Below are 22,082 nucleotides of genomic sequence, written 5' to 3'. Positions count from 1 at the left end.
AATAATAAAAATTAGCTTATTAATAATAAAAGTTAGTTCATTAGTAATGATTTTTTTTTAATCATAGCAAGTGACTGAGTCCTAGTCCTAAGCCCATTAGGATTCCACCTGGGCCCAAAAAAAAAACTGTACAGACTACCAAAAAAGAATTGGGTCGGGGGCTACCGCCCTCGAACCCCCGTGCAAGTACCTTCAGGCTCCATACTTCAACAAGTTCAGCGCCCTTTCCATTTGTCAACATTTCCTGGATCCGCCGCTGGAGTTGATCACTCTTCCCCGTCGTATGTGGTTACTTTGTTTTTGAAACAATTACAAATCAGTTTAGGAGAAGCCAAGTAGTATTGGCTCTTTTGGGGATGTACGCAATCTACAGATACTGCTTGCAGACTTGCCACTCCTAGCACCATGCTGAATTACCACAAGTAGGATTATATTCAAAATGTTGTAATGAAGTAATGTAGTGGAAAATATTATCACACCTTTATATCTAATGTGAAAACAAGCTAGCTTGAAATGCTGAGATTTAATTAATTTCCATTATTTCATAGTAAGTGGGCAACCACCACGAGCGTATGAAAGCTTTGAGGATATCATATACTGTTAAACCTTGCTGTATGATGCCTGTTTTGAAAGGAGAAGATATGTGCCTGCTTCTTCCTGAAGGATTATGGGAAGAAGGTTCTTGACTTGTTAAAAGCATCTCCATCCTCTTTAAGAATCACTCCTTTTTTATAGATATTGGGGATTGAAAGCAATATATAAATGCTTGAATTTAACAAGCAAAGGTTTAATCGGTTGGCCTGCTTTCCTTTTCTTTTCAGTCTTCAATCTATAACAAACTCTACATTTTTCGTTCTTGGAATTTTTACTTATTCCTGCCTTTGTTGCTATGTTTTCTTCAGAGGTATATTACACTATAAACTTACTTTCTGGAAAATTTACTGTTTGGCTCTGTTGGACACAACCAGGCTTGTGGAAAAAACATCGCAATTGGAAAATGAGAAGATGCTGAAGGAAGTTGAGGTCCAGAAACTTATGGAAGAGAATATGAGACTGAGTGTTCTACTGGACAAGAAAGAGGCCCAACTCGTGGCCATGAACGAGCAATGCAAGGTTATGGCACTGAACGCTTCCAATATATAATTTGACATCCTTAACTCATTTGATAGAGCTGCCATTCTTCTGCAAACCCGATCACGTGGTGTAGCTCTCTCCTGCATACTGACGAAAGTATATTGCTTGAGTTTGACATTCACTTTCCATTTTCAAATTGCCATAGGATGGAACTTGTACTCCCTATCTTGTTGTATTTTCTTATTTGAGAAGTCTTCAGTTGATTGAATGTAAAGCCTGTACTGTTGAGACCTTTTCCATTCTGCTGAGTGCAGTATGTGTTTATCCTGCCATCTCATTATTTTTCTTCCTCATCTTAATTGTTAACTTCCACAGATAATGCGTTTTCTTCACATGCTATGCTTATATAATCTGGAGATTGAATTGTGCTTGGAGTTGCTGAGAGCCTACTTGGAAGGAAATCTCAGTGCAGTTCTATGCATTTTCGTTTTACTTTGTGGAAAATGTGGTATTTATATGTTGATGCATGTATTGAGGTCATTGACGCCATAGTGATAGAACACTAAGAGAGTTACTATTTAGGATTGTAGAGTTAGCTATAGATTTTCTATACACTATAGTGCTGAAAACACAGTAGATATCTATAAGAAGGAACGAGCTACTGATGAAGTGGTGGTGAGGCCGGATAGGAGACCAACCAAGACTGCACTATTGTAAATGGTCGGCTCCACTTGTAGAGTGTTGTTCCTGGAGTCAATATATGTATCGTTCAGGAAGGGCCCTCCTACAAGCGCTCCAACTGCTACATTTGGATTGGGGTTTGTCGAATTCAGCCATTTGAATCCATCACTGCAGCCCGTCTTGGCATCCATTGGGATCGAAGCACCCCTGTGATGCACATATTGAGGGTAGTTGCTTCCGTAGCCCACAAGGTAGCTTGTGTTCATTGGATTGCTTCCCAACACGTAATCCGCCTGAAAGAGAATGGTGAGTTGATCAGCACCGTCACTTCTGGTAAGCTGGTTTATTTTTGGTTTATTTATGACTTCTTTGCAGCTTTTAAAATATATGGCAATGTGGTTGTGGTTTCGTTTATGATTCTAAGCAGCTGATGGACTCGTGAAGGGAGGATGTTCGCCACTCTGCAGCCCCCCTCTCGACATAGTTTGGCAGGTCAGTATTGTAAATTTACCTGCATAGTAGCAAAGTTGCGTATGTCTTGTGGCTCATATAGCTCTCCGTCACAGTATAAGTTTCTCGTTTGAGTGGCGAGCATATAGTCACTATAAACAAGCGCTAGAAATGCGGAGCCTACGGAGTATTGCAGAGGATCCCACTGAGTCACCCAGATAAGCCCACCTGCATCAAATCATGTTGAGCTTGAAGAGTAAGAATGTTTTGCTGAGATGCTGATGAAGATTTTGGGAGAATGAGAGAGAGAGAGAGAGAACCTTCTGTTCTCTGAGATGCTGATGAAGAATTTGGAAGAAGTGCACAGACGACGAGCTCTGCAGTTTTTCTGTAAAGCTGCAGACCGATACTCTCTTCGCCTCGTATATCTTTCGACTCAAAAAAGCTTACTCTAGAAAGCAGGACCTGATTGAAGCAAGATGCATAAACCTCGACGATGCTAAACTCAGAGCCTAAAAAATAAAGGTATGTTTTATAGGATACCTGAGTTCCGGCAAGTTTGTTGTCCCAGCTAAACCATGTGTTTGCTCCCCAATTAGCGAAGTAGTTCCCTTCCACGGTCACGTATCGAAGGTACGATGCGTCTCCGCTGGCGTGGTAAAGCCAAGCTGCAGCCCAGAGGAGCTCGTCACCGTAGCCACTGGAGTTGTAGTACTTCTGCACTTGTGGGATACTCTCACTGTAAGAACCTCTGTAGGAATCTGCAAACGTGAACAGCTGCCGAGCGTGCTTGAGAAGCAGCCTCGAGTAAGCAGTATCCGTCGACCGGAACACCAGCGACGCAGATGCCATGGCCGCTGCGGTTTCCGCAGCGACATCCGACCCAGGATATGACGAATTCACCTGTGTCAGAGGTCTAGCTGTTGTAGTAACCTCCGGCCTTTGCCAGCATTTGTGGTCCGATTCGGGGTCTCCCACCTTGGGTGAAGAGCGGATTCGTGTAAGAACGACGAAATCGGACAGTCGAGATTCACAGATTCATACCTGAACGTAGAGCACGTTGGGAGATGGATGTGCGTTGATGAGATAGTCCGTGATCCATTTCAACGAATCCTTGGCGTTCTGCGTCTCCTTCACCCGTCTCATTTGCTCGTCGTATTCAAGAATCGCCCAGGATAGCATCGTCGCTGTGAACGCCATGGGTAGTCCGAACTTGACGTTGTCGCCGGCGTCGTACAGTCCTTTGCTGAGATCCAAATTCTCCTCTTTCCCATCTTCCAGACCTGAATCTCCTCTCCAACTAATCCTACTCCTCTCCAACTTACCAGCTACACATACACACACAAGTCAATATTCAGACATGCCTTCCAATATCAATCATTAAACACCTAAACTCACTTACATTTCTGAACATCAAAGAACAACAGTGCAATACTCAGAGCTTCGGCATATTTTCCAACGACCTCCGGCCGTCTACGAGAGCGATTGAAAACGCTGAACGATCGGAATTCTCTCCTGAGAGTGATGTAAAAAGCAGCCATAAGGAGGGTGGTGATAAGGAGAAGAGTAAGCCACCATTTCCAGCCTCTCAACTTGTGCTTCTCGGCATCCATACGTAGAATCAGCGGTAATATCCCATGGAGATGTTGAGGTGGCTGTGATATAATCACTTTCTCGATAGAAATAAGGAGGAAGGAATCCTTGTTTGATAATTCATATATATTCCCATTGCTTTGTTTTTGTCTATTGCTGATGCTGAGGTTACAAATTAAACAGATGCGGATTCTTAACTCATTTCATTACTATTCAGATTTTAATACCATAAAATCTTGTGTGAATTCGTTTAGTGGAATTTGTTAACTCAACTAGCCGACTTTTATTTTGGTACTGCTCAGCTCGTTAGCTCAATTATTCAGTAAAATTAATAAGTATATATGTTGTTTGAAAATCCCTTTATTATCTATAACTGTTTACTATATGTTTCTATATTTGACAGAATAAAAATAACAGAACTGTTTGAACAATTTTACGATGTTACAAGTGGTACTTAACTCAGGTATCTAAGTGTTTTTTTTTTTTTTTTGTTCTCTTTCTCAATAAATATATACCTATATATATATATAGGTATGTGTATGTGTGTAGGATCAGTCCTGACAAAAATAGGACCCGGGGCGAAGTAATAAAAATAGGCCCTCTACTTATCATAATAAAAATATCATAGGACAAATATTTCAACAATCAATCTATTCACATTATCAAATAAAATATTTCACTTTTTTTAGAACTTGAGACAATGTATATATGCGTTGTACTACTCCAAATAAAGAAATTGCTTTAACATAAGAATGTGTTATGTCACGAAGTGTAATATTGAGACTATGACAAGCACACGACACACATAACGCCCTAGGATTAATTTCAAGAAATCATTTTTAAATCCGTGTTGTTTTCCTTTCATATTAGAACAATTATCATAACCTCAACGCCTTACATCTTCAATATTTTTTTTAGAATTACAAGAGGTATCATATAATCAAACAAGCAATCCGCATGTAGGCGAGACCTCTACACCACACAAAAGTGGAAAAACTACCCGTACACAGGCGGGATCACTACTCATACAAAAGTGAGAAAACTACCCGCACGCAGGCGGGATTGAATGCAAGACCTCTCACAAAAGAAAAACTTTGGGTGCCTCAATTTTACCAATTGACCCTTACATTTTCAATGTTAAGATCAAGTTATTTTAGCACATTTTGTAATTCTGTAAAAAGTCTTAATCTAGATATATTATCCACTTTCAAAATTTCAAAGAAATATTCTTCAATTTTCACTTTGCCATCTGATATATCAACATAATATTATCACGATAACTTATTTTTTATGACTTATATCTGGTGTAGAATTAAGAATTACTTAAAAGTATTTTGCATCCTTTATTTTTTTTTATAATAATACTTCTAACATTATCAACTAATAGAGAAGTTAAATCATTTTAAATTTTATGATCAAGATAGTGATAATGAATTTCATTATTTATATGCATCTAATATGATATTACAGTGTGTGTGTGTTTAAGTTATATCTATAAATCTACTACTTCCTTGATTTTTTGAATTTTTCAAGATGGTGATGATGAGCATTGACTTTTTATCTAGGTTTTATGACATGAATATGGCAAATTATGTAACCCACAAACTCACGCATAATTTTTTAATTATACTATTATGCAAGGATGGTCGTAATTTAAATATCAACCGTTAGTCAAATGAAGTATTAAAACTTATGCTACTTGGTTTCAGTTGGTCGGTGAATAAATAAACAAAATAATTTGAACTACTGTCAACACTCAATAAGCATGAACTTAAAATCATTATCATCAATCATCTAAAACGAAAAAATTAATAAATCTACGAATACTTAATATACAGGATAGTTAAACCTAGTGAGCATTCGGTTATATGGTTCGGTTTTTGCTAAAACCAAATCAAACCAAACCATATTTTAGTTCGGTTTAAAAAAAAAACCGAACCGAACCGAATTAACCGAAATTTTTATAATTAAAACCGAACCGAACCGAAAAACCGAATTAATCCGAAGAAAACCGAAATTTTCGAAAAAAAACCGAAAAAACCAAAATTTTCGAAAAAAAACCGAAATTCCAAAAAAAAACTATAAAATTTAAAAAATATTAGAAGTTAGATATTATAAAATTATAATTAAAATATTATATATATATATATATATATATATTATAAATATAATTCGGTTTTTCGGTTTTGTTCGATTTTAAAAAATCCGAACCGAAAAACCGAAATTTTATGAAAAAAAATCGAACCGAACCGAAAAACCGAAAAAACCGAACCATATTTTAAAATTTCGGTTTGGATCGATTCGGTTATTCGGTTTCGGATTTTTTGCTCACCCCTAGTTAAACCTTCATCATTGGCTGACCTATAAATTATATTCACAAGAGCTAAAGAATCGATCATAAGTAATATTTCAAAAAGAAAAAACAGAAATAAAAGAATTTAATATAGGTGTGATGCGGATACCATATATCAAACTTAAACACGATAACTTCATAATATATCTCTTTTATTTTTTTATATTATTAAAATTTTGTATAAATAGTTTCATTATCAATTATATAGGACTAATTATTAAATAATAATATTACTAATAAAAACTTAAAAAACCACGGTAGTCCGTGGGCCTCCTAGCCCCATTGTGGCTCTGTCGCTTCCTATATCTATTCTAAATCATAATAATGAGGTAAGTTTTGCACTGCTATATGTACGTTTTTTTTCCCTTATTCATAATTTCTTGATTTTTCATTTTTGTAATATTTTGATCTGACTTGAATTATTTATTATTCAATGCGACCTCCTTGGTACATATGGTTGCGGCCACAAATGTAAAGTTATTCGGACATATTAATCATAATATTCAGATCAATATTCTGAAAAAGATGACGACGTGCTTGTTGGTGGAAGTGGTTATATGACATGGGAGTTATATGACGAGGGTTCTCTGGGTGAGAGAAGTGGTTTCACGTTGGTGGAACCAGCACACGGTTTGAGATGAAAGAATATTGTTTGGTTACTAGATTACACTTTGGGAATTCCCTACGATTCAAATGTGGCACATTCCCCGGACATCTTATTTCACAGATTCTTTCAAAACAAGTGGACTGTTATGACTGAATTGTAGGTCCAATTGAATAAGGACATGCTTGGTAATGACCCCGACGACTATTTGAAAACGACCAACATTCTGGTGGCTTATTGATCATTCTTTGTCACGATAAGGATTATGTTGAGGATTGCACATGGTGGCATGAGCATTGATTGAAGATGCAAATATGTGATTGCAATTTCCTTGGGATTCATACTTATTTCAAATCATATGCCACGCGATAAGTGTGTTGAAGAAGCCCCCGAACGAGATAGGCGGTTAGAGGAAGACTTATCATATGTACGAATCCACATAGGCATTACAAATTTGGTCTTATGACTGTATGAGGTCATTCCGGACTTGGGACATATGTGTGGGTGCCGAGACATGAAACTAAAACTGCACATATGTTTGATGTAAATGACCTAAAATTCGTTAGCGGACTTTAGTTCTTTTTTCAACAAATTGATTACTATTTTTATAGCAACAAAAATACTGCAACTGCTACGGTGTAATCGTAGTATAAATAGCAAACGAGTATCGTATCCTCAAGGACTGATAAGCGAAAACACTCTGAATAATCATAATAAATCCTAAAGCAATATTCATGCAACAGATAAAACCAAGAGAATAAACCAAATACTTAATAAAGACACCAACCTAGGGAATGTACAGTCGTTAAACAAACACATGCATCCAATCTATTGACTCAATTACCAATTTAGTCCAGTCGTAATGAAAGATCATTATCCGATTCATAATCTTCTCTAACGATCAACTATGAAAATAAATTAATAAATTCCCTATCACATTTAATTCTCAAGGAAATAAATTAACTCAAAATAGCTCACAAAGAATACTTCCTATAGCCCACCTATCACATTTAAGTCTCAAGGTAAACTATATCATGCATTCATGAATCGGTTGAACATTATCACATTCAAGTCTCAAACTGAACAGATAGACATGTAAATTATTGATCGGGTAAGTCACAAGAAATCAAACACCACGAATCATGAATCACAATGTGAAGGAAATATTAATATCAATAAATCAAATACATATATTCAATCAACTAGATAAAAACTTTAGAACCAGAAACGAAACTAGCCTTAAATAAATAGAAGACATTAAAAAATAATTGAAATAAACAAAATTTGATAAAACTCGGAATGAATTTGGAATGAACAACTTGAATATTCAATTTTGCAGAAAATATATATGAGATATGAAAACAATGAAACAAATAAATTATAAAGTTAAAATTGAAAAATATGAAAAGAGAGAGAAGAGATGTGTCTAATATGCCAAAAGTACCTATATATAGGCACAAGGTATAAATACAATACAAAACTCGAAAAAGACTGATAAAAACGCATGTGGGCCAACTTTTTGGAGATTTTCCGTCTTTCTCCCGCGGTCACGGGCCGCAGCCGCATGCAAAACCGTGGTTGCTTTCTGTTTCGACGGACAATATTTTCGTTTCGACCATATCTCTCTCCCTTTGAACTCTGATTTATGATCTGTTTGCGCTCATGAACTCGTATCACGATGATCTACAATTTTCTTTCAAACCATTCTTCCAAATTCAACTTTGAAAATATTTCACCAAAGTACGGGCAACGGGGCAAGTATCATATTTTACAAGAGAAAATAATTTAAGCACAATACAATTATCAAACACTCAATTCCGTACAAAATTGACATCTTAAAAACATTAAAAACTATAGAAAAGTGAGTGTTATCACAAATATGTAACTTCTATATTCTACATTTTTGTTACATTTATGTTTAAATTGACTAATATATGGGGACTAAACACTTTCTTCTTTTTACCTTTCTACAGTGTTATGTCACCCTTCCTTAGTTCTGTATGAGACGGAGACCAAAGAGTTGTATTATCAAACTATCATCTTACCTAATTTATCTGTTGTTTGGTTCTTACCTGAAAGGCGATATGCTGGAATAATGGAATCGGTGGTACCCTCATCGCTTGTACTTGCTTCTATGCCAAAGAAAAAGGTTTTGTCGCGAGCAACAAAGACAATTGGTAAGGTGAAGTGCAAAGCCTCACAAACGATCCACTCAGAATGCAGGTACATCTCTATCACATCCGATGGCTAGTCCATCCAATAATCTTAGCTAGGAAGAGTTTGGTATTGGACCAGATCCAGATCATATACGTTGTGAGCACGTTACATTGCGGCTGGAAAAAAGAAGAGAGAAAGAAGACTGCTTAAAGCTTTGTGGGTGGGAACAGTGTGGTTGCTCTGGGAAAGCAGGAATGATAGTCGTTTCCGGGACAAGGCTTGGGATATTGATAGACTTGTTTTACAGATTAAGGGGAGACTTTGGAGTTGGAACGAGGCCTACAAAATCGTGGAGTTAGGAATTACTTTTACTTCTTGGTGTTCCAAAGACTTCAAACTTGTTTTGTTGTTTTGATTGGCATTCCTGATGCCTTGATCCCTTTTCTTTTAATAAAATTTTTACTTTACTGATCAAAAAAAAAAAAAACATTGGGTCGATGCGACTATGAGCTGATTGGTCGTGTGAGTGAGAGTGTCAGTCGCTTGATAGTGGATAATGATTCAAAGTATGGACTAGTTGCTTGAGTGACTCAATGTGTGATCACAACTATGTGGGAATTCTTGGTCGCATATCTTCGAGAAGGAGGTCTCGAAGATCTTCATCGATAAATGGGACGTGGGAGTGAGGAGTGAAAAGCATGATCAACTATGTGCGTCAATATCGGCAATACCTAATGACCAACCCTGTTTTAGCCAGATGTGGTCTATATTGGCGCATCCTAATAATCAACCGAGGGTTAGCTAGAAGCGTTCTACATCGGCGCATCCTGATGATTAGCCTCGCGTTAGTGGATAGCATCATTCGACCTTTGATCAATATTCATTTACGTGTGCTTCTTTAAGGAGATCTGCCTCACATCATACTCATCAGCTCGAGTGAGCCATGGCAGATAGCCTAGTCCAATGATGTTTGGACAAGGCGATGAGGATGTAGACTAGCCCTCGTCAGTCGAGGGAGATTTACATGATTGTCTGCTACCTTGATGATCCTATATGTTGTTGACACCTCAATTGGTAGTATCAAAGCACTAAAAAAATGCATTTACCTACACATGTTATTGCCAAAAAGCCTCATATCTAGATTGTGTCCTCCCAATAACAAGACACTAACAAAAATAAGGAATGAGACTCTATCTAAGCCTAAAAAACAGACATAAAAATAAGAACAATTGTGGGTTCATTAATAGTTGTCCACCGACATTATTTCACAAAATTTTAGCCAATTTATGAATTTTTGGACGAGAATACCCCTGAACTCATTCAAATTTAAATCTATATTTTGAAACTCATTTCTCATTTCTCTCTTTCTACTTCCACGTCTCTCTCAGTCTTTTTTTTTTCCTCACTGGCCACCGTCGTCGATCTTCTAAAATTCGGCGATGTCGCCGCCATCACCTGAGCCAAGTCATCCTCTTCTCCAATTCACTGCCACCAACGACCAACACTTTCATTTAACCCAGTGAAACCACCGTCTGTCTCCTCAGAATTCAGTGAACTTCGCCGTCTTTCGTCACCACCGTATCGTCGCCTTTATGATTTTTAACAGTTTTTTTGTAGAATTGTCATAACTTTTTCTACAGAACTCCAATTGAGGTGATTCAGGTGGCCACAAAAAGTTCTTTTGAAGACTAAAAAAATTGTATGTCAGGGCCTGTAGTCAAAATAGATCAACTTAAGGATTCAAATGTGGCTCATATATTTCTGGTGAGATTTTTTTTTACGCGAGTGCGGCGGTGCACAACAACCGTGAGCATCGTGCCACGAATTTTGGAATGAATGGTATGAATGAAATTCTATCGTACCATTCATCTGTAGTGCACAATACTTGGAACAACTAGTACAAATGTGGTTATTTCGTACCATCCGTCCTAAGAACTAAAACGCAATCTTTTGACACGAATGGTACAAATGAACCAAATTGTACCATTCGTCCTAAGAACTGGCGCGTAACACTTGGTACGAGTTCAGGTACGTAGTGTCCTTGGCACGCCTGGTACGAATAATTCTAATATGTATCATGTGTACCATATATCTAAATTCAAAATATAGTTGAACGAAATATCACGACTAAATTTAAAAAATTAATTTTTTTATGAAGAAACACAAAAATCAAATGGTCAAATACCACATATGATTAGAAAAATATATTCAAAACCTTAAATCGAAGACAAAGGTGAAGCGCCACACTCGATGAAAAAATACATGGACAACTATTGATTTCCACTACTCTATATTTCACACCATTATAATTTTTTCTTAATTTTTCAACTCTACTATTACAGGGTGCAAACTGAAAAGTAGTAAATTGTTAAGGGGGCAGAGTGCAAAACCAAGGTAAAGTAACACCTGAAGATCCGTAGCGAAGCGATTTGAGATTTTTCCCAAATTTAAAGCGAAGCATTTGCCGCAGCTTCCAACCGTGAGCTAGTGCCGGAAAATTAACGTACAGAAACAAAGATATGGTAGGCGGCGGAGCTGGCGGCGGCGGGAAAGAAGGCGACTGGGAGTGCGGAGGATGCCACAATCGGAACTATGCCTTCCGATCCTTCTGCAATCGTTGCAAGCAGCCGCGGCTTCTCGTCGACACCAAAACCCCTGCCGACTCCAAGTGGCTTCCTCGGATTGGCGATTGGATCTGCACCGGTATGTTATCCAATGTCGTATTTCGTTGCTATTTGATGGTGTTGGTCCACTTGGAAATCCTGCAATAGAAGTTATTTTTAAACCCTGGTTTTTGTTGGTGGAGTTAAATTGGGTATATAATCCGCTGTGCTTATCACGATACCGTGAATTGTTGCTGCTGGACTTATCTTAGCTCGCGGACTTGGAAGTGCAAAGCAGCTCATGCTTGAATGTAGTCAATGATGGTTGTGAATCTAATTGATATGCTGACTGATAATCATTTAATAAATATAGGATGTGGGAACTGGCTACTGTAATTGCTGCTGAGACTGGATATGACTATGAGAGTGTGAATTTTAGTTTTCATGAATAGCGCGTGCCAATTATCCGGTTAATTTCTGTTCAAAGGATCCTTGTTTTCCTTTTACAGTTAGACGTGTTGGCTTTTTGTCCATATCAGATTTTCTGAACTTAGTTTTTCTTGCATTGAGTTTCTAGGATCCTTCTCAAAGTCGACAATTGGTAGTGGCAGACTGGGCAGTGTTAGTTGGTAGAATGCCTTGTATGAATTTCAGCAGTTCTTCTACGAGGAAATATATGAAGTACCATGAACTTAATGTTTTACTACGTGTTCATCCATTTTACACATATTGCTGGTGTTTCAATTTCATCCCCTTCACCCTTCCACCTTTTACCATTTGGCTCTTTTATGGCTAGGCTAACACTAATCTTGGACTGATGATGTGATAAACACGCCAATATTTCATATGTGTGTTGGTTGAAATCTTCTTATTTATTTACCAAGTGTTGTACAATTTAGTACGTCTCTTGCAATAATTAAGAAAGTTGATTTCAGTTAGGTTGAGTTGTTTTGTGTTTTGTGTATGTGTTTTTTGGTATTGGATGGCGGGTTGGCGTGCGTATTCTTCGCTTGTATCTACTTCGTGGCTGCATTCTGGGTTGCGTGTGTGTGCAATGGAATAGGTTGCACTAACAACAATTATGCATCAAGAGAAAAGTGCAAAAAGTGTGGCCAACCTAAGGAGCTAGCAGCAATGCCGGCAGTTGCAATCCCCGGAGCTTCTGTCCCTACTCATCCAACTTATTTTGCCAGGGCCCGAGGAGGAATGGAACAAATGTTGAATGTTGGATCTCTCCATCCATCAATCTCTTTGAGCTCTGGTTGGTCTGTTGGAGGGACCAGTCAATATGGAAACCAGCCTAGTGATCCTTATGGACTTCAGTCAGCATCTAATTGGCCTTTGGGAGGTGGCAGCATATCTGGACTTTCATATTCTAGCCAATCAAATCAACTTTCACCAGCTCCTAATGGTAATGGATGGCGTAGTGGTGATTGGATGTGTACTTGTGGCTTCCACAATTATTCCTCACGTTTACAGGTATGCACAAGTATAGTAAGCACCCAAGCTGATAGTTTTCCTCAGATTTGTGGATATAAAATCAATTTATGGGAAAAAAATAATAAGAGATTGAATTGGTATTATGCGGCTGTTGTTGATAAGTTTGAGAGGAGTTTTGCTTTCAAAGTATTAACTGCATGCAGTTTGCTGCTAGAATGGTGACGTTGAGAAATGATAGGAAATGATTAAATTATTCCTGAGCCTGTTGATTGTCACTAGGTATATACTTTTTGAGGTCTTGTCTTGATCTGATGGTGATCTGATGAGGAAGGTTTTACTCATGAGGAGTCTACCTCAAAAATTTCGTTTATATCACTAAAAACTGTGATCTCCAATTTAGTTTATTATTCCTCAGTGGTTGTCTGGAATAGTAGTTACTTTTGCCTTCTCTTTGATGTTGCTTTATGAATCCTAGTTGGAAAATCTTGTAGCCTATTCATCTCAGTTTTACGTTTGCAGTGCAAAAAGTGCAATGCCCCAGCACCAATATCAGCACCTGCATCTTTAGTCAGCCCTGTAACAGGTGTGTGTATTTGATAAAAGTTGAAAGTAATTATTGGTGTTTTCCAAATCAGTAATGCCCTGAATGAATCCATTGGATCTAGTATATTTGTTGATGTCATACATTGTCTTCCCTTCCTTAGCCCACCTGATTTTGGTTCCTATTTGGATTGGCACAATTGGAGATGAATTTGAAATCTGCCATAATAACTAATTAGTTTTACTTTTCGGTTTTCTATTTTTTGATAAGAAAGCACATAATTTAGCATATCATTCCTTTATTCTATTTCTAGTTATCCTGTGTGAAGAAGTGGCGTCTTCTATGATTCTATCTTTTTCTCCATGTTTTTTGTTCTAAACTTTTTTGTATGTGTTCAAAGATAGGGAAGCATGAGGCATGAGAACATTTGGCTATTACTGAGTTCATTCTTAAACTTGTGGAGTATAGTAAGTTATAATAATAATAATAATAATGTGGAGACAGTTTGGGGCTTGCAATCATATAATGAGGAAACTAAAGGTATATCCTGAATCCCTTGACAAAACTTGCACTGTTTTGAATTGCATTGGGCTTCACTGATTCATTGAAGAAAGATAAGGAGGACAGAGTACTTGCTCCTCTCTTCCCAAGTTCTAACTTGAGAATTAAACCTAAAAAAACCGATGTGAATTCTTAACTTATGGACAATACTCATTTGTATTACGTACCTTACTGGGCTCGAAACATAAGAATAAGTTACAAGATTTCATTTTGCTCTCATGAGATGAATTCATAGCAGATATGATTGCCATGCTTAAAATCTCTTATTCCAACCACCAAGTATTTGGGTTTGATTCATAATGTCTTGACCTCAAGTTCTATACATGCATTTTTGGTCAGCACGCTCAAACTTTGATTTAACCCAACTATCGGGTCTACTATCTGAAGAAGCTAGTGATATTGTGTTTGCTCTTTTGTTTAAGCTCTTGGAACAAAACGCCTGGCGTCTGAAGAATTTGTTCACAACTTCGATAATAAGAGACTGAATGCTGGACAAGTATGGGCATATTTTTAGCATGAGTTTAACTTATATAGCAGATATAGTTCCCTATTTATATTGTTTTGGTGCTATTTTTCATTTAAACCCTTATCTGCTAACTGACAGGCATATGGGCTCCAGCAACCAAATTCAGGGCTTGAATCATTCCAAAGTCCTGGTGGAAGTCAAATGAACAATATGTACCCTCCCATTCCCAGTGGAAATACTCCAGTTCCCCCAAATTGGCAAGTCAACCTTCAAGTGTCTCGCCTGCCACCAGCTCCTGCACTTGTTGGGAAAGGGTAAAAGAGGACTCCTTTCTAGATGCAGCGTCGGTTAATATCACATTTTTGTGTGCAGTTTATGGGAGTAATTCTCGTTATCTGTATCTCTGCTGCCTTTTGCCCCTTCCTTTACAGCCTTCTTTCCTTTTTCACTTATTTATAAATCTGTCTCTGTCAGATTACATGTACTGCAGCAGTATTTAGAAATATTGAAGGTAAACTGAGTTTATAATGCTTACAAATTTTGTATGATCAATGTAATATTAATATAGAAAAAAGTAAGATACACAAACCTAGTTATCTTCGTGAAGTACTGTTGAGGATTTGATAGAGAATCTACTGTCTTAAAAATCATAGAGTTTGACTTCATCGTATTTTCACAGCTTCTTTTTGTATATCTGAATGCTACCTTCTTTGTGGTATGCAGAGCAAAGCAATGGCGTGATGGGGATTGGATGTGTTCAAATTGCAATAATCACAATTATGCCTCACGAGAACAATGTAATAGGTGAGTAATTTAAGATGAAGTTGATAGTATATTAGATAATAAAACTGCTTAGTAACATCCTAAGCTAGAAAAGAATTTGACTCTGTTTTATTCTGCTTTCCATGTTTTCCTGAACAATACCGTGTATACTTTGGAGTAGCAATGGATTTAGTGTAATCATTTGTTTGATTCACTAAAATCATCTTAGTTTGCTAACTGTGGTTCAAATGAAGAGGACTTGGGAGTCCGATTTGCCTTCATTGAGAGTTTACGATGGCCCTTTTGTATTTGCAGGTGCAAAAGCATGAGAGAGGTTCCTGCTCAAACTGTGAGTGTTGCCTAGAGCTGTGAAACTCCGAGGGCATGTTGTGCTTTGTTTTCTTGTGATTTCCCATCAAGGGAATAAGACTGCATATATTTTGCAGTGCTTTGTGTCAAAGCTTGATGTTTGCGATATGTTTGTTTGTAAGTTTACTGTAGATTCAATTTTGGTTGCCTGCTGCTGTTGAGAATGATTTGCTGTATTCAACGAACTATGGATTTTCTTGCCCTTTTTCTTCTTCTTTTATATTAGCAGAACAAATGTTACCAACTACGATTGTGTGGAAGTTCTTGAATTAGATTGATTTCAACTTTTTAAAGCCACGAATAGTTGAATTTCATTTTTGCAAGTTGTAATCCAATATTGGCACCTGATAGTATCTATATCCATATGAGTAATATATAAAAGGGCGTTTTTTCCCCTCAATTTCTTCCCTTCAATATTCTCTCTTCTCCTGCTAATTTATTCTCTGTTTTATTCTTTTTAATTTAGATTTTTATCTAAATATTGTTAAATTTGATTCATGAACAAATATGCATAATGTGTCTTAAATTTAAGTTCATGACAAGATTTTTAATATGATATTAAAATTATAAAAAATGAATCTAAAATAAATAAGTTATCAAAAATTTAAAATATTGTTTTTCTCTTTTTCCTATTAATAATGAACATATGCTTTTTTTTCTATTTTTTTGTATTAATTTTATTTCTTTTCCTATATTTTTGTTAGATATTCATTTCTGTAATTTTTATTTATATATATTTTAATTATAATAATGTTTAATGCAACTAAGAAGAGTGAGATTTTTTTTTTGTTGAAAACAAACACTCAGGGGGTGAAGTTAGGCGGCCCCAACCTGTAAATAACAATTCACTAGTATCACATAAACGACGATGTCCACAAGTGACAGAAACATTGAAAAATCAAACGAACTAAAAACATATATAGATATTGCCCGAAAATTACTACATCTAGAAAACAAAGGGCTAAACATCACCCATTGAACAAATAAACGAAAGAAACTAATTATCTAACTGTTTCAAATAGCAATTTTTAGGCATTAATGACTCATTCATTTAAATTTTGAAATGAACTTACCATAGTTTTCTTGTGAATTTAGATGTTATTTATAAAAATAAATTAATAATTTTAAATAAAGAAATTTAAAGGCCGCACCACATGAAACTTGAACTCAAGACTTTTGATCTTATGCATTAACTCCTTATCGCTTGACCAAAAAAAAAAATGAACGTTGTTATTACAGTGCATTGTAAAGAAAGACATTCTATTTTATTACTATAAGTTAAAAACATGAACATTAGATGTCTCAAAAAAGAAAAAACATAAACATTGAAGAGTTACATGTCATATTCAATGTAATCTAATCTCATGAGAAATTCGGCGGAATCATGCTCCTAACAAAATCATGTGTTTGTGTTATGCCACTTTTGATTCATGATTGGGTTATGTCATAGTATTTGTTAGCTCATATTATTTGAGTGATTTCATGTTAGGGCATATATCACATAATCGTGTTATACCGTGTCAACTTTCGAGCTCGATTTCGGCCGTCTTTTGAATAATTTTTTAATTATTATATTTTGGTTGTATTATATATATATATATATATATATAGTATTAATTTTTTTACTATATTAATTTGTAATTTCTTTCATCCAAACATGTTCTTAAATATAAAAAATATAATTTTTCCCTTCTACTTTTAAAATTTTAGCTCGATCCCTGCAGGTTATATAAGTATATTCAATATATCGATATTACGTGTCAGAAAGTGAAAATTATGATTATTAATTTTATGATACATGTAGCTCTTAACATATAGAAATACTCAAATACATGCTCTTTATCCTACTATTTGGGTAGTTAAATTTGTTTGATTTGATGAGATAGAAAGCATTGGTCAAACCATATGCAACTCGCCCGAGGAAAATACAAAATTCAAGGAAAAGCAATACGTTCCAATAATTTGTTTTAATAATTCAAAATACTATATTCCCCCAAAACCCCAAAGCGTCGTAGTTTCCTCGATATTTCATTACTTAGATTATTTTATTATTAATAAAGATAATATTTTGCCCCAAAACCCTAGGACTCCTATGTTTTCTGGAATTTCCCTTTGGTTGAATTCTTTTAGGTACCAAATTCTTACAACAGATTTATTATTCCCTTCATACATATATAATATATGATGTATAATACTATATTGTCTATCTGAAGACTCGACTCAGGCATCTCTCTCTCTCTGCGGCGACTCCTCCGCCATGACTAGCCACGCGAAAGCTCAAAACACGGACCCCTTCCTCCTTAACTACGATGACAACGAAGTCCGGATCGCTGCCGAATTCTTGTCCAATTGGTTGCCGTTCTTAGCTCGCGGCCTCTGCAAATCTTGCACGCAGACGATCTCCGACAGCATCCGATCTCTCCACACAGGTGTGCAGTTCAATACTCGATTTCCTCCTCATGATCGGTACATATGCATGTGACTGGATTATGTTTGTGTGCTGCTTTAATTATGTTGTTTTGTTTAGTTATTCTGTTGCTCTTCCACGATTGTCCATCAATTTCCTCGGCAAAATTTTAGTTTGCTATTGAAATCAGGAATTCTATAGTATTATTTTGCTGTGGAAATTTCTTCACGGAATTGCGAAATTTCATTATTTTTGTTTACAAAATTCCCACTTTTTCTTACCCACTAGCAGGGCACTCTAGTTTCTATTTTTCTTTTGACTTAAGTTCAACTTATTAGGGTTTTTATGCTGAATTTCTAACAATTCGATAGATTTTATCAAGTTTGCGTGCTTTTATATATATGTTTAGGTGGCTGTTAATCACTTAATTAAGTTGTGAAATTTGTGAATGTAGAACGGGATGCTGCTGTTTCTACACCAAGTATTTTAGATGTGAATCACTGTAAGGAAGACTCTGGTAACTGTAGTGCCCGTTCCACTGGGAGTGCCAAAGACAGTGCAGATAACTATGACGATGATGATACACATTCATTGGGTAGTTGGAAGGATGAGGCCGATCAATTATCAGAACAAGCTGTTGAAGCATCATCAACAAGCGAAGCATTAAACTCTTCGGCACGAATTGCAAGCCCTAGGTTGAAAAAGTCTTGGGCAGATATGGCTATGGAGGATGAGCTTGCGGCAGAAGAAGACAATGATGTGAGCAATGGGCTTGTTGATGCGAATGATTCTTTTCTGGAAGGAACATCAGTGGCTGAAGCTAAACCGAAGGTGGCATTGTCGAGGGATCAGAGAGAATACATTCGGTTCTATGGGGTCCAAAGGAAAAAGGACTTTATATGTTTGGAAAGGATCAATGGGAAACTTGTAAACATACTCGATGGGCTGGAGTTACATAAAGCTATCTTTAGTGCAGCAGAACAAAAAAGGATTGTCAATTACGTTGAACAGCTCGAAGAGATGGGAAGGAATGGCCAGTTGAAAGGTGAGGAGTTATCACATAATTGAGTGATGTATTATTAGTTCAGCTTTATTGTTTGTTTTACCTTGCCCTATGATAACCATCAGAATACCTAATTTATTCATTTTGTGAGCACTTTCCTGAGAATGCCGTATCACTATTATTTATTTTTTGTGCTATCTATTTGCTTACCTAATTTTCCCCTTGGAAGATAGTAATGAACCCCATTAGGTATAAAGCGAAATCCCTTTATAAGGAAAAATGTTTTATTACTCATGGTTTCCGCTTTTATAATTTTTAAATGTGTTCTTATATAAGCATATATATTGATGGTTTAGCTACTTGTGTATATTGATATGAATTACATTATCTCATACCTCGCCATGAATATGCATACATGCATGTTCTTAGTCTAGAAGATACCATGTTGATATAGTGTGTAATTAGATGTATACTTTGTGCATATATATGAAATATATACTAACTTGAATAAGTAATATATAATCTTATATTAGAAGGAAAATTTATATCTACCATTCTGTAACCTACATTATAAGATATTGTATACCATTCTTGTTTACATGCATCATACTTTAATAATTTGCCAAAATACATAGCTGCCCTAAGATTTGGTTCAGAGGCTCAGGTTTCATTCTTTCCAACTCTTCTTGGATTGCTTGAATGTAATGATGGTTAGAATTTCCCTTGTTTTTTCCTTTTTGGTTGCTAAAAGAATGATTCATTTTGTAATATATCATATGCTTCGTAGGATGGTTAAAGGATGAATTGAGAGGACTGGAAAAGGGAATTTGAAAATTGACAAAATCTGTTGTCAGTGTTGTGGCCTTTTTATGACCTATTTTCTTAGTCGCTCTGTTGATATTTTCCTGTAGTATCCTTAGTTTTTGCAACTTCTTCTGCTTATTTGATCTGCAATCATCATTTTACTTTTGTGGCATCCTGGTTGCTTAAGGAGTTTGTGCTCCATTCCATGGTTCAAATTGACAGTATCTTCATTGTGCCACTGTTAAGAGTAGTTTCTAGTTGCCCAAGCCACTGTACTAATTAAAAAAATTTCTATGTAACTTAGCGCGCACTTATACCGCGCCTCAGAAGTGGATGAGGGGGAAAGGGCGTATAACTCTTCAATTTGGTTGCTGTTACAACTATGCCACAGTAAGTGATCGAAAATGCTGCTTTTGATATGAAAATATTGTTTATGTGCTTTCAAAAGTTTAGATCTAACAGATTCAATTTATATGATAATTGGATTGCAGGATAAGAAGGGCAATCCGCCAGGCATCCTCAAGGCTGAAATTGTCGATCCGTTGCCTCAATTGTTCAAGGTCATGATCAAAAGGCTTGTCCGTTGGCATGTTTTGCCACCTTCTTGCGTGCCTGATAGCTGTATCGTGAATATCTATGAAGAAGGGGACTGTATACCGCCTCATATTGATAATCATGAGTTTGTTAGGCCATTCTGTACAGTCTCGTTTCTTAGCGAGTGTGATATACTTTTTGGGTCGAACTTGAAAATAGCAGGCCCTGGTGAATTTGAAGGTTCTTTTGCGATTCCCCTGCCACTTGGGTAAGTATATGATGCAACTAACATTTATTTTTAAATCTGGATCTTTCATTTCATCTAATCATCTTTCCCTAATTTTTGGACCAGATCTGTTCTTGTATTAACTGGAAACGGAGCTGATGTGGCTAAGCACTGCATCCCAGCCGTCCCTTCCAAAAGGTATTGTTGGAAAGAAATTGACTATATCTTCTCTTTATCACCATCTGCCAAAATTATGATGCGTACCCCATTTTACTTCCAGGATATCGATTACCTTTAGGAGAATGGATGAAACTAAAAGGCCAATCGGATACACTCCTGAACCAGATTTGCAAGGGCTTCAACCATTACCGGATGAAGAGGAAAGATCCAGCAAGTATAGTGCTTCAAGACACAGACGTGTTTCGAAAAGGCCAGTAGATGGAAGAGAGGCTAGGACAGATAGGGGAAGAGGATTGGCTTCAGAATATCCAAATCCTCGCTATTCAGGCCGAACAAGACAAGGTCCTCCAAATAGGAGAAGGTTCCAGTCCAATCTGGAAAATTGATGAGTGAGAGATATGTTACAGTGGTCTGAAATATATTTCCCAACCTAACCTATCTGCCGAGCGAATCTCCGTCACCACTCATCAGGTATCAACTATCATAAATATATAGCTATAGCAAACTGCTGTCCGTACTTAAAAAACTTCAACTTAGTTAAGGAGTGGAAAGATCGCAAGTGGGTGTTTGAGAATTTACGGAATTGTTGGTATGTTCTGCTGTGGTTTGTGTGCTTCCTATTTTGAGGATATGATGATTGTGTTCATCTCCAATGGTGTCAATGTCGCAGGCTCAACTGAATAGTTGAATTCGAACTTACAAAGCTGGCTGGAATGTTAGAAAACGGCTATAACCATTCAAGAGGAAATTCATTGAAGATTATTTTTCATTTTTTTTTTCTTCGTTAATTTGCTTGTATTTGAGGATGGATCAACCTGTATATTTAAGTCGGTTTTTTTCTGTTTAATTGAGTATTTGGGATTTTCTCCATGTTGATTTCATTTTCTAAGTCTTCATGTTGGATGATTTTGACGTTAACCAGTGTTTGTTGGTTGTGGCTTTACATCAATTTATTGTTAGCATCAACGCTTTGGTGAAGGACTTGTTTTTCTGGATGTATTCTTTCATTATTTTAGCTATTTATTTCCTCCCACGTTTGTAGGGTAATTAATTGAATGATATGTGTGATATATTTATAAATTATAAATTTAATTTTTTTAACTTTTGTAAATTTTGTTATAAATTGTAAGAATTTTTTATACAAAAGAATTCTTATCTTGTATCAAAATTAATATATATGTGTGTGTGTGTGTGAATTGAGTCAATCTTAATCTATAAAATAAGATCTATTTTCAGCATTTAAATCGAAAAGATTTGCGCTGAACTCATCAATT

At 36.4% G+C, this 22,082-nt stretch overlaps 4 protein-coding genes across 13 annotated transcripts in view; 3 read left to right on the top strand and 1 right to left on the bottom strand.

The window, feature by feature from the left end:
• Positions 1-1,427, top strand: part of LOC131001633 (uncharacterized) — a 465,975-nt gene extending 464,548 nt beyond the window's left edge. For all 3 annotated transcript variants that reach the window (XM_057928178.1, XM_057928177.1, XM_057928179.1), the window contains one exon: positions 969-1,427. In XM_057928178.1, coding sequence (XP_057784161.1) covers positions 969-1,143 — 175 coding nt within the window. In that variant the 3' untranslated portion in view covers positions 1,144-1,427. The remainder of the gene's footprint in view (positions 1-968) is intronic.
• Positions 1,428-1,626: 199 nt separating this feature from the next.
• On the bottom strand, positions 1,627-4,070 carry LOC131001569 (endoglucanase 24-like). Its single transcript, XM_057928039.1, has 6 exons — positions 3,608-4,070; positions 3,250-3,533; positions 2,749-3,183; positions 2,526-2,670; positions 2,267-2,433; positions 1,627-2,048 (listed from the first exon to the last, which is right to left on the bottom strand). The coding sequence occupies exons 1-6, from the start codon at positions 3,816-3,818 to the stop codon at positions 1,716-1,718; spliced, it is 1,575 nt and encodes a 524-aa protein (XP_057784022.1). The 5' UTR covers positions 3,819-4,070; the 3' UTR covers positions 1,627-1,715.
• A 7,230-nt stretch (positions 4,071-11,300) lies between these two features.
• LOC131001635 (transcription initiation factor TFIID subunit 15b) lies at positions 11,301-15,856 on the top strand. 5 transcript variants are annotated; one of them, XM_057928181.1, is made up of 7 exons: positions 11,301-11,615; positions 12,579-12,994; positions 13,475-13,538; positions 14,480-14,553; positions 14,662-14,837; positions 15,247-15,327; positions 15,601-15,856. In XM_057928181.1, exons 1-7 carry the CDS (start codon positions 11,432-11,434, stop codon positions 15,647-15,649), a joined length of 1,044 nt encoding a protein of 347 aa, XP_057784164.1. In that variant the 5' UTR covers positions 11,301-11,431; the 3' UTR covers positions 15,650-15,856. The 5 variants fall into 5 exon arrangements, 3 of the variants coding, with proteins under 3 accessions (XP_057784164.1, XP_057784166.1, XP_057784165.1); XM_057928183.1 differs by having other exon boundaries at positions 11,309-11,615; positions 12,709-12,994; XR_009093975.1 differs by having other exon boundaries at positions 11,315-11,615; positions 14,662-14,904; positions 15,601-15,762.
• Positions 15,857-17,663: 1,807 nt separating this feature from the next.
• Positions 17,664-21,678, top strand: LOC131001577 (RNA demethylase ALKBH9B). Of its 4 annotated transcripts, XR_009093972.1 has the most exons (8): positions 17,743-17,784; positions 17,868-18,083; positions 18,516-19,106; positions 20,173-20,258; positions 20,360-20,670; positions 20,755-20,826; positions 20,909-21,279; positions 21,479-21,678. XR_009093972.1 is itself a non-coding variant. In XM_057928060.1 (7 exons), the coding sequence occupies exons 2-7, from the start codon at positions 17,912-17,914 to the stop codon at positions 21,192-21,194; spliced, it is 1,518 nt and encodes a 505-aa protein (XP_057784043.1). In that variant the 5' UTR covers positions 17,743-17,784; positions 17,868-17,911; the 3' UTR covers positions 21,195-21,678. The 4 variants fall into 4 exon arrangements, 2 of the variants coding, with proteins under 2 accessions (XP_057784042.1, XP_057784043.1); XR_009093971.1 differs by having other exon boundaries at positions 17,664-18,083; XM_057928060.1 differs by having other exon boundaries at positions 20,909-21,678.
• Positions 21,679-22,082: the final 404 nt, after the last annotated feature.

Source organism: Salvia miltiorrhiza, chromosome 8, assembly GCF_028751815.1.
Source record: "Salvia miltiorrhiza cultivar Shanhuang (shh) chromosome 8, IMPLAD_Smil_shh, whole genome shotgun sequence".
NCBI classification, from domain to species: domain Eukaryota; kingdom Viridiplantae; phylum Streptophyta; class Magnoliopsida; order Lamiales; family Lamiaceae; genus Salvia; species Salvia miltiorrhiza.
Note: the sequence above shows the minus strand (reverse complement) of the source record. Positions and strands in the feature narration are given on the sequence as shown.

Bases quoted from the DNA above. Each gene is read 5' to 3' on its own strand.
- LOC131001577 (XM_057928059.1), top strand. From the start codon at position 17,912: ATGACTAGCCACGCGAAAGCTCAAAACACGGACCCCTTCCTCCTTAAC. The intron at 20,671-20,754 runs GTAAGTATATGA...TTTTTGGACCAG, and splicing joins GCGATTCCCCTGCCACTTGG to ATCTGTTCTTGTATTAACTG. The intron at 20,827-20,908 runs GTATTGTTGGAA...TTTTACTTCCAG, and splicing joins CCAGCCGTCCCTTCCAAAAG to GATATCGATTACCTTTAGGA.
- LOC131001569 (XM_057928039.1), bottom strand. From the start codon at position 3,818: ATGGATGCCGAGAAGCACAAGTTGAGAGGCTGGAAATGGTGGCTTACT. The intron at 3,184-3,249 runs GTATGAATCTGT...TCTTCACCCAAG, and splicing joins CCAACGTGCTCTACGTTCAG to GTGGGAGACCCCGAATCGGA. The intron at 2,671-2,748 runs GTATCCTATAAA...TGCTTCAATCAG, and splicing joins ACAAACTTGCCGGAACTCAG to GTCCTGCTTTCTAGAGTAAG.
- LOC131001635 (XM_057928181.1), top strand. From the start codon at position 11,432: ATGGTAGGCGGCGGAGCTGGCGGCGGCGGGAAAGAAGGCGACTGGGAG. The intron at 14,554-14,661 runs GTATGGGCATAT...GCTAACTGACAG, and splicing joins AGAGACTGAATGCTGGACAA to GCATATGGGCTCCAGCAACC. The intron at 15,328-15,600 runs GTGAGTAATTTA...TTGTATTTGCAG, and splicing joins TCACGAGAACAATGTAATAG to GTGCAAAAGCATGAGAGAGG.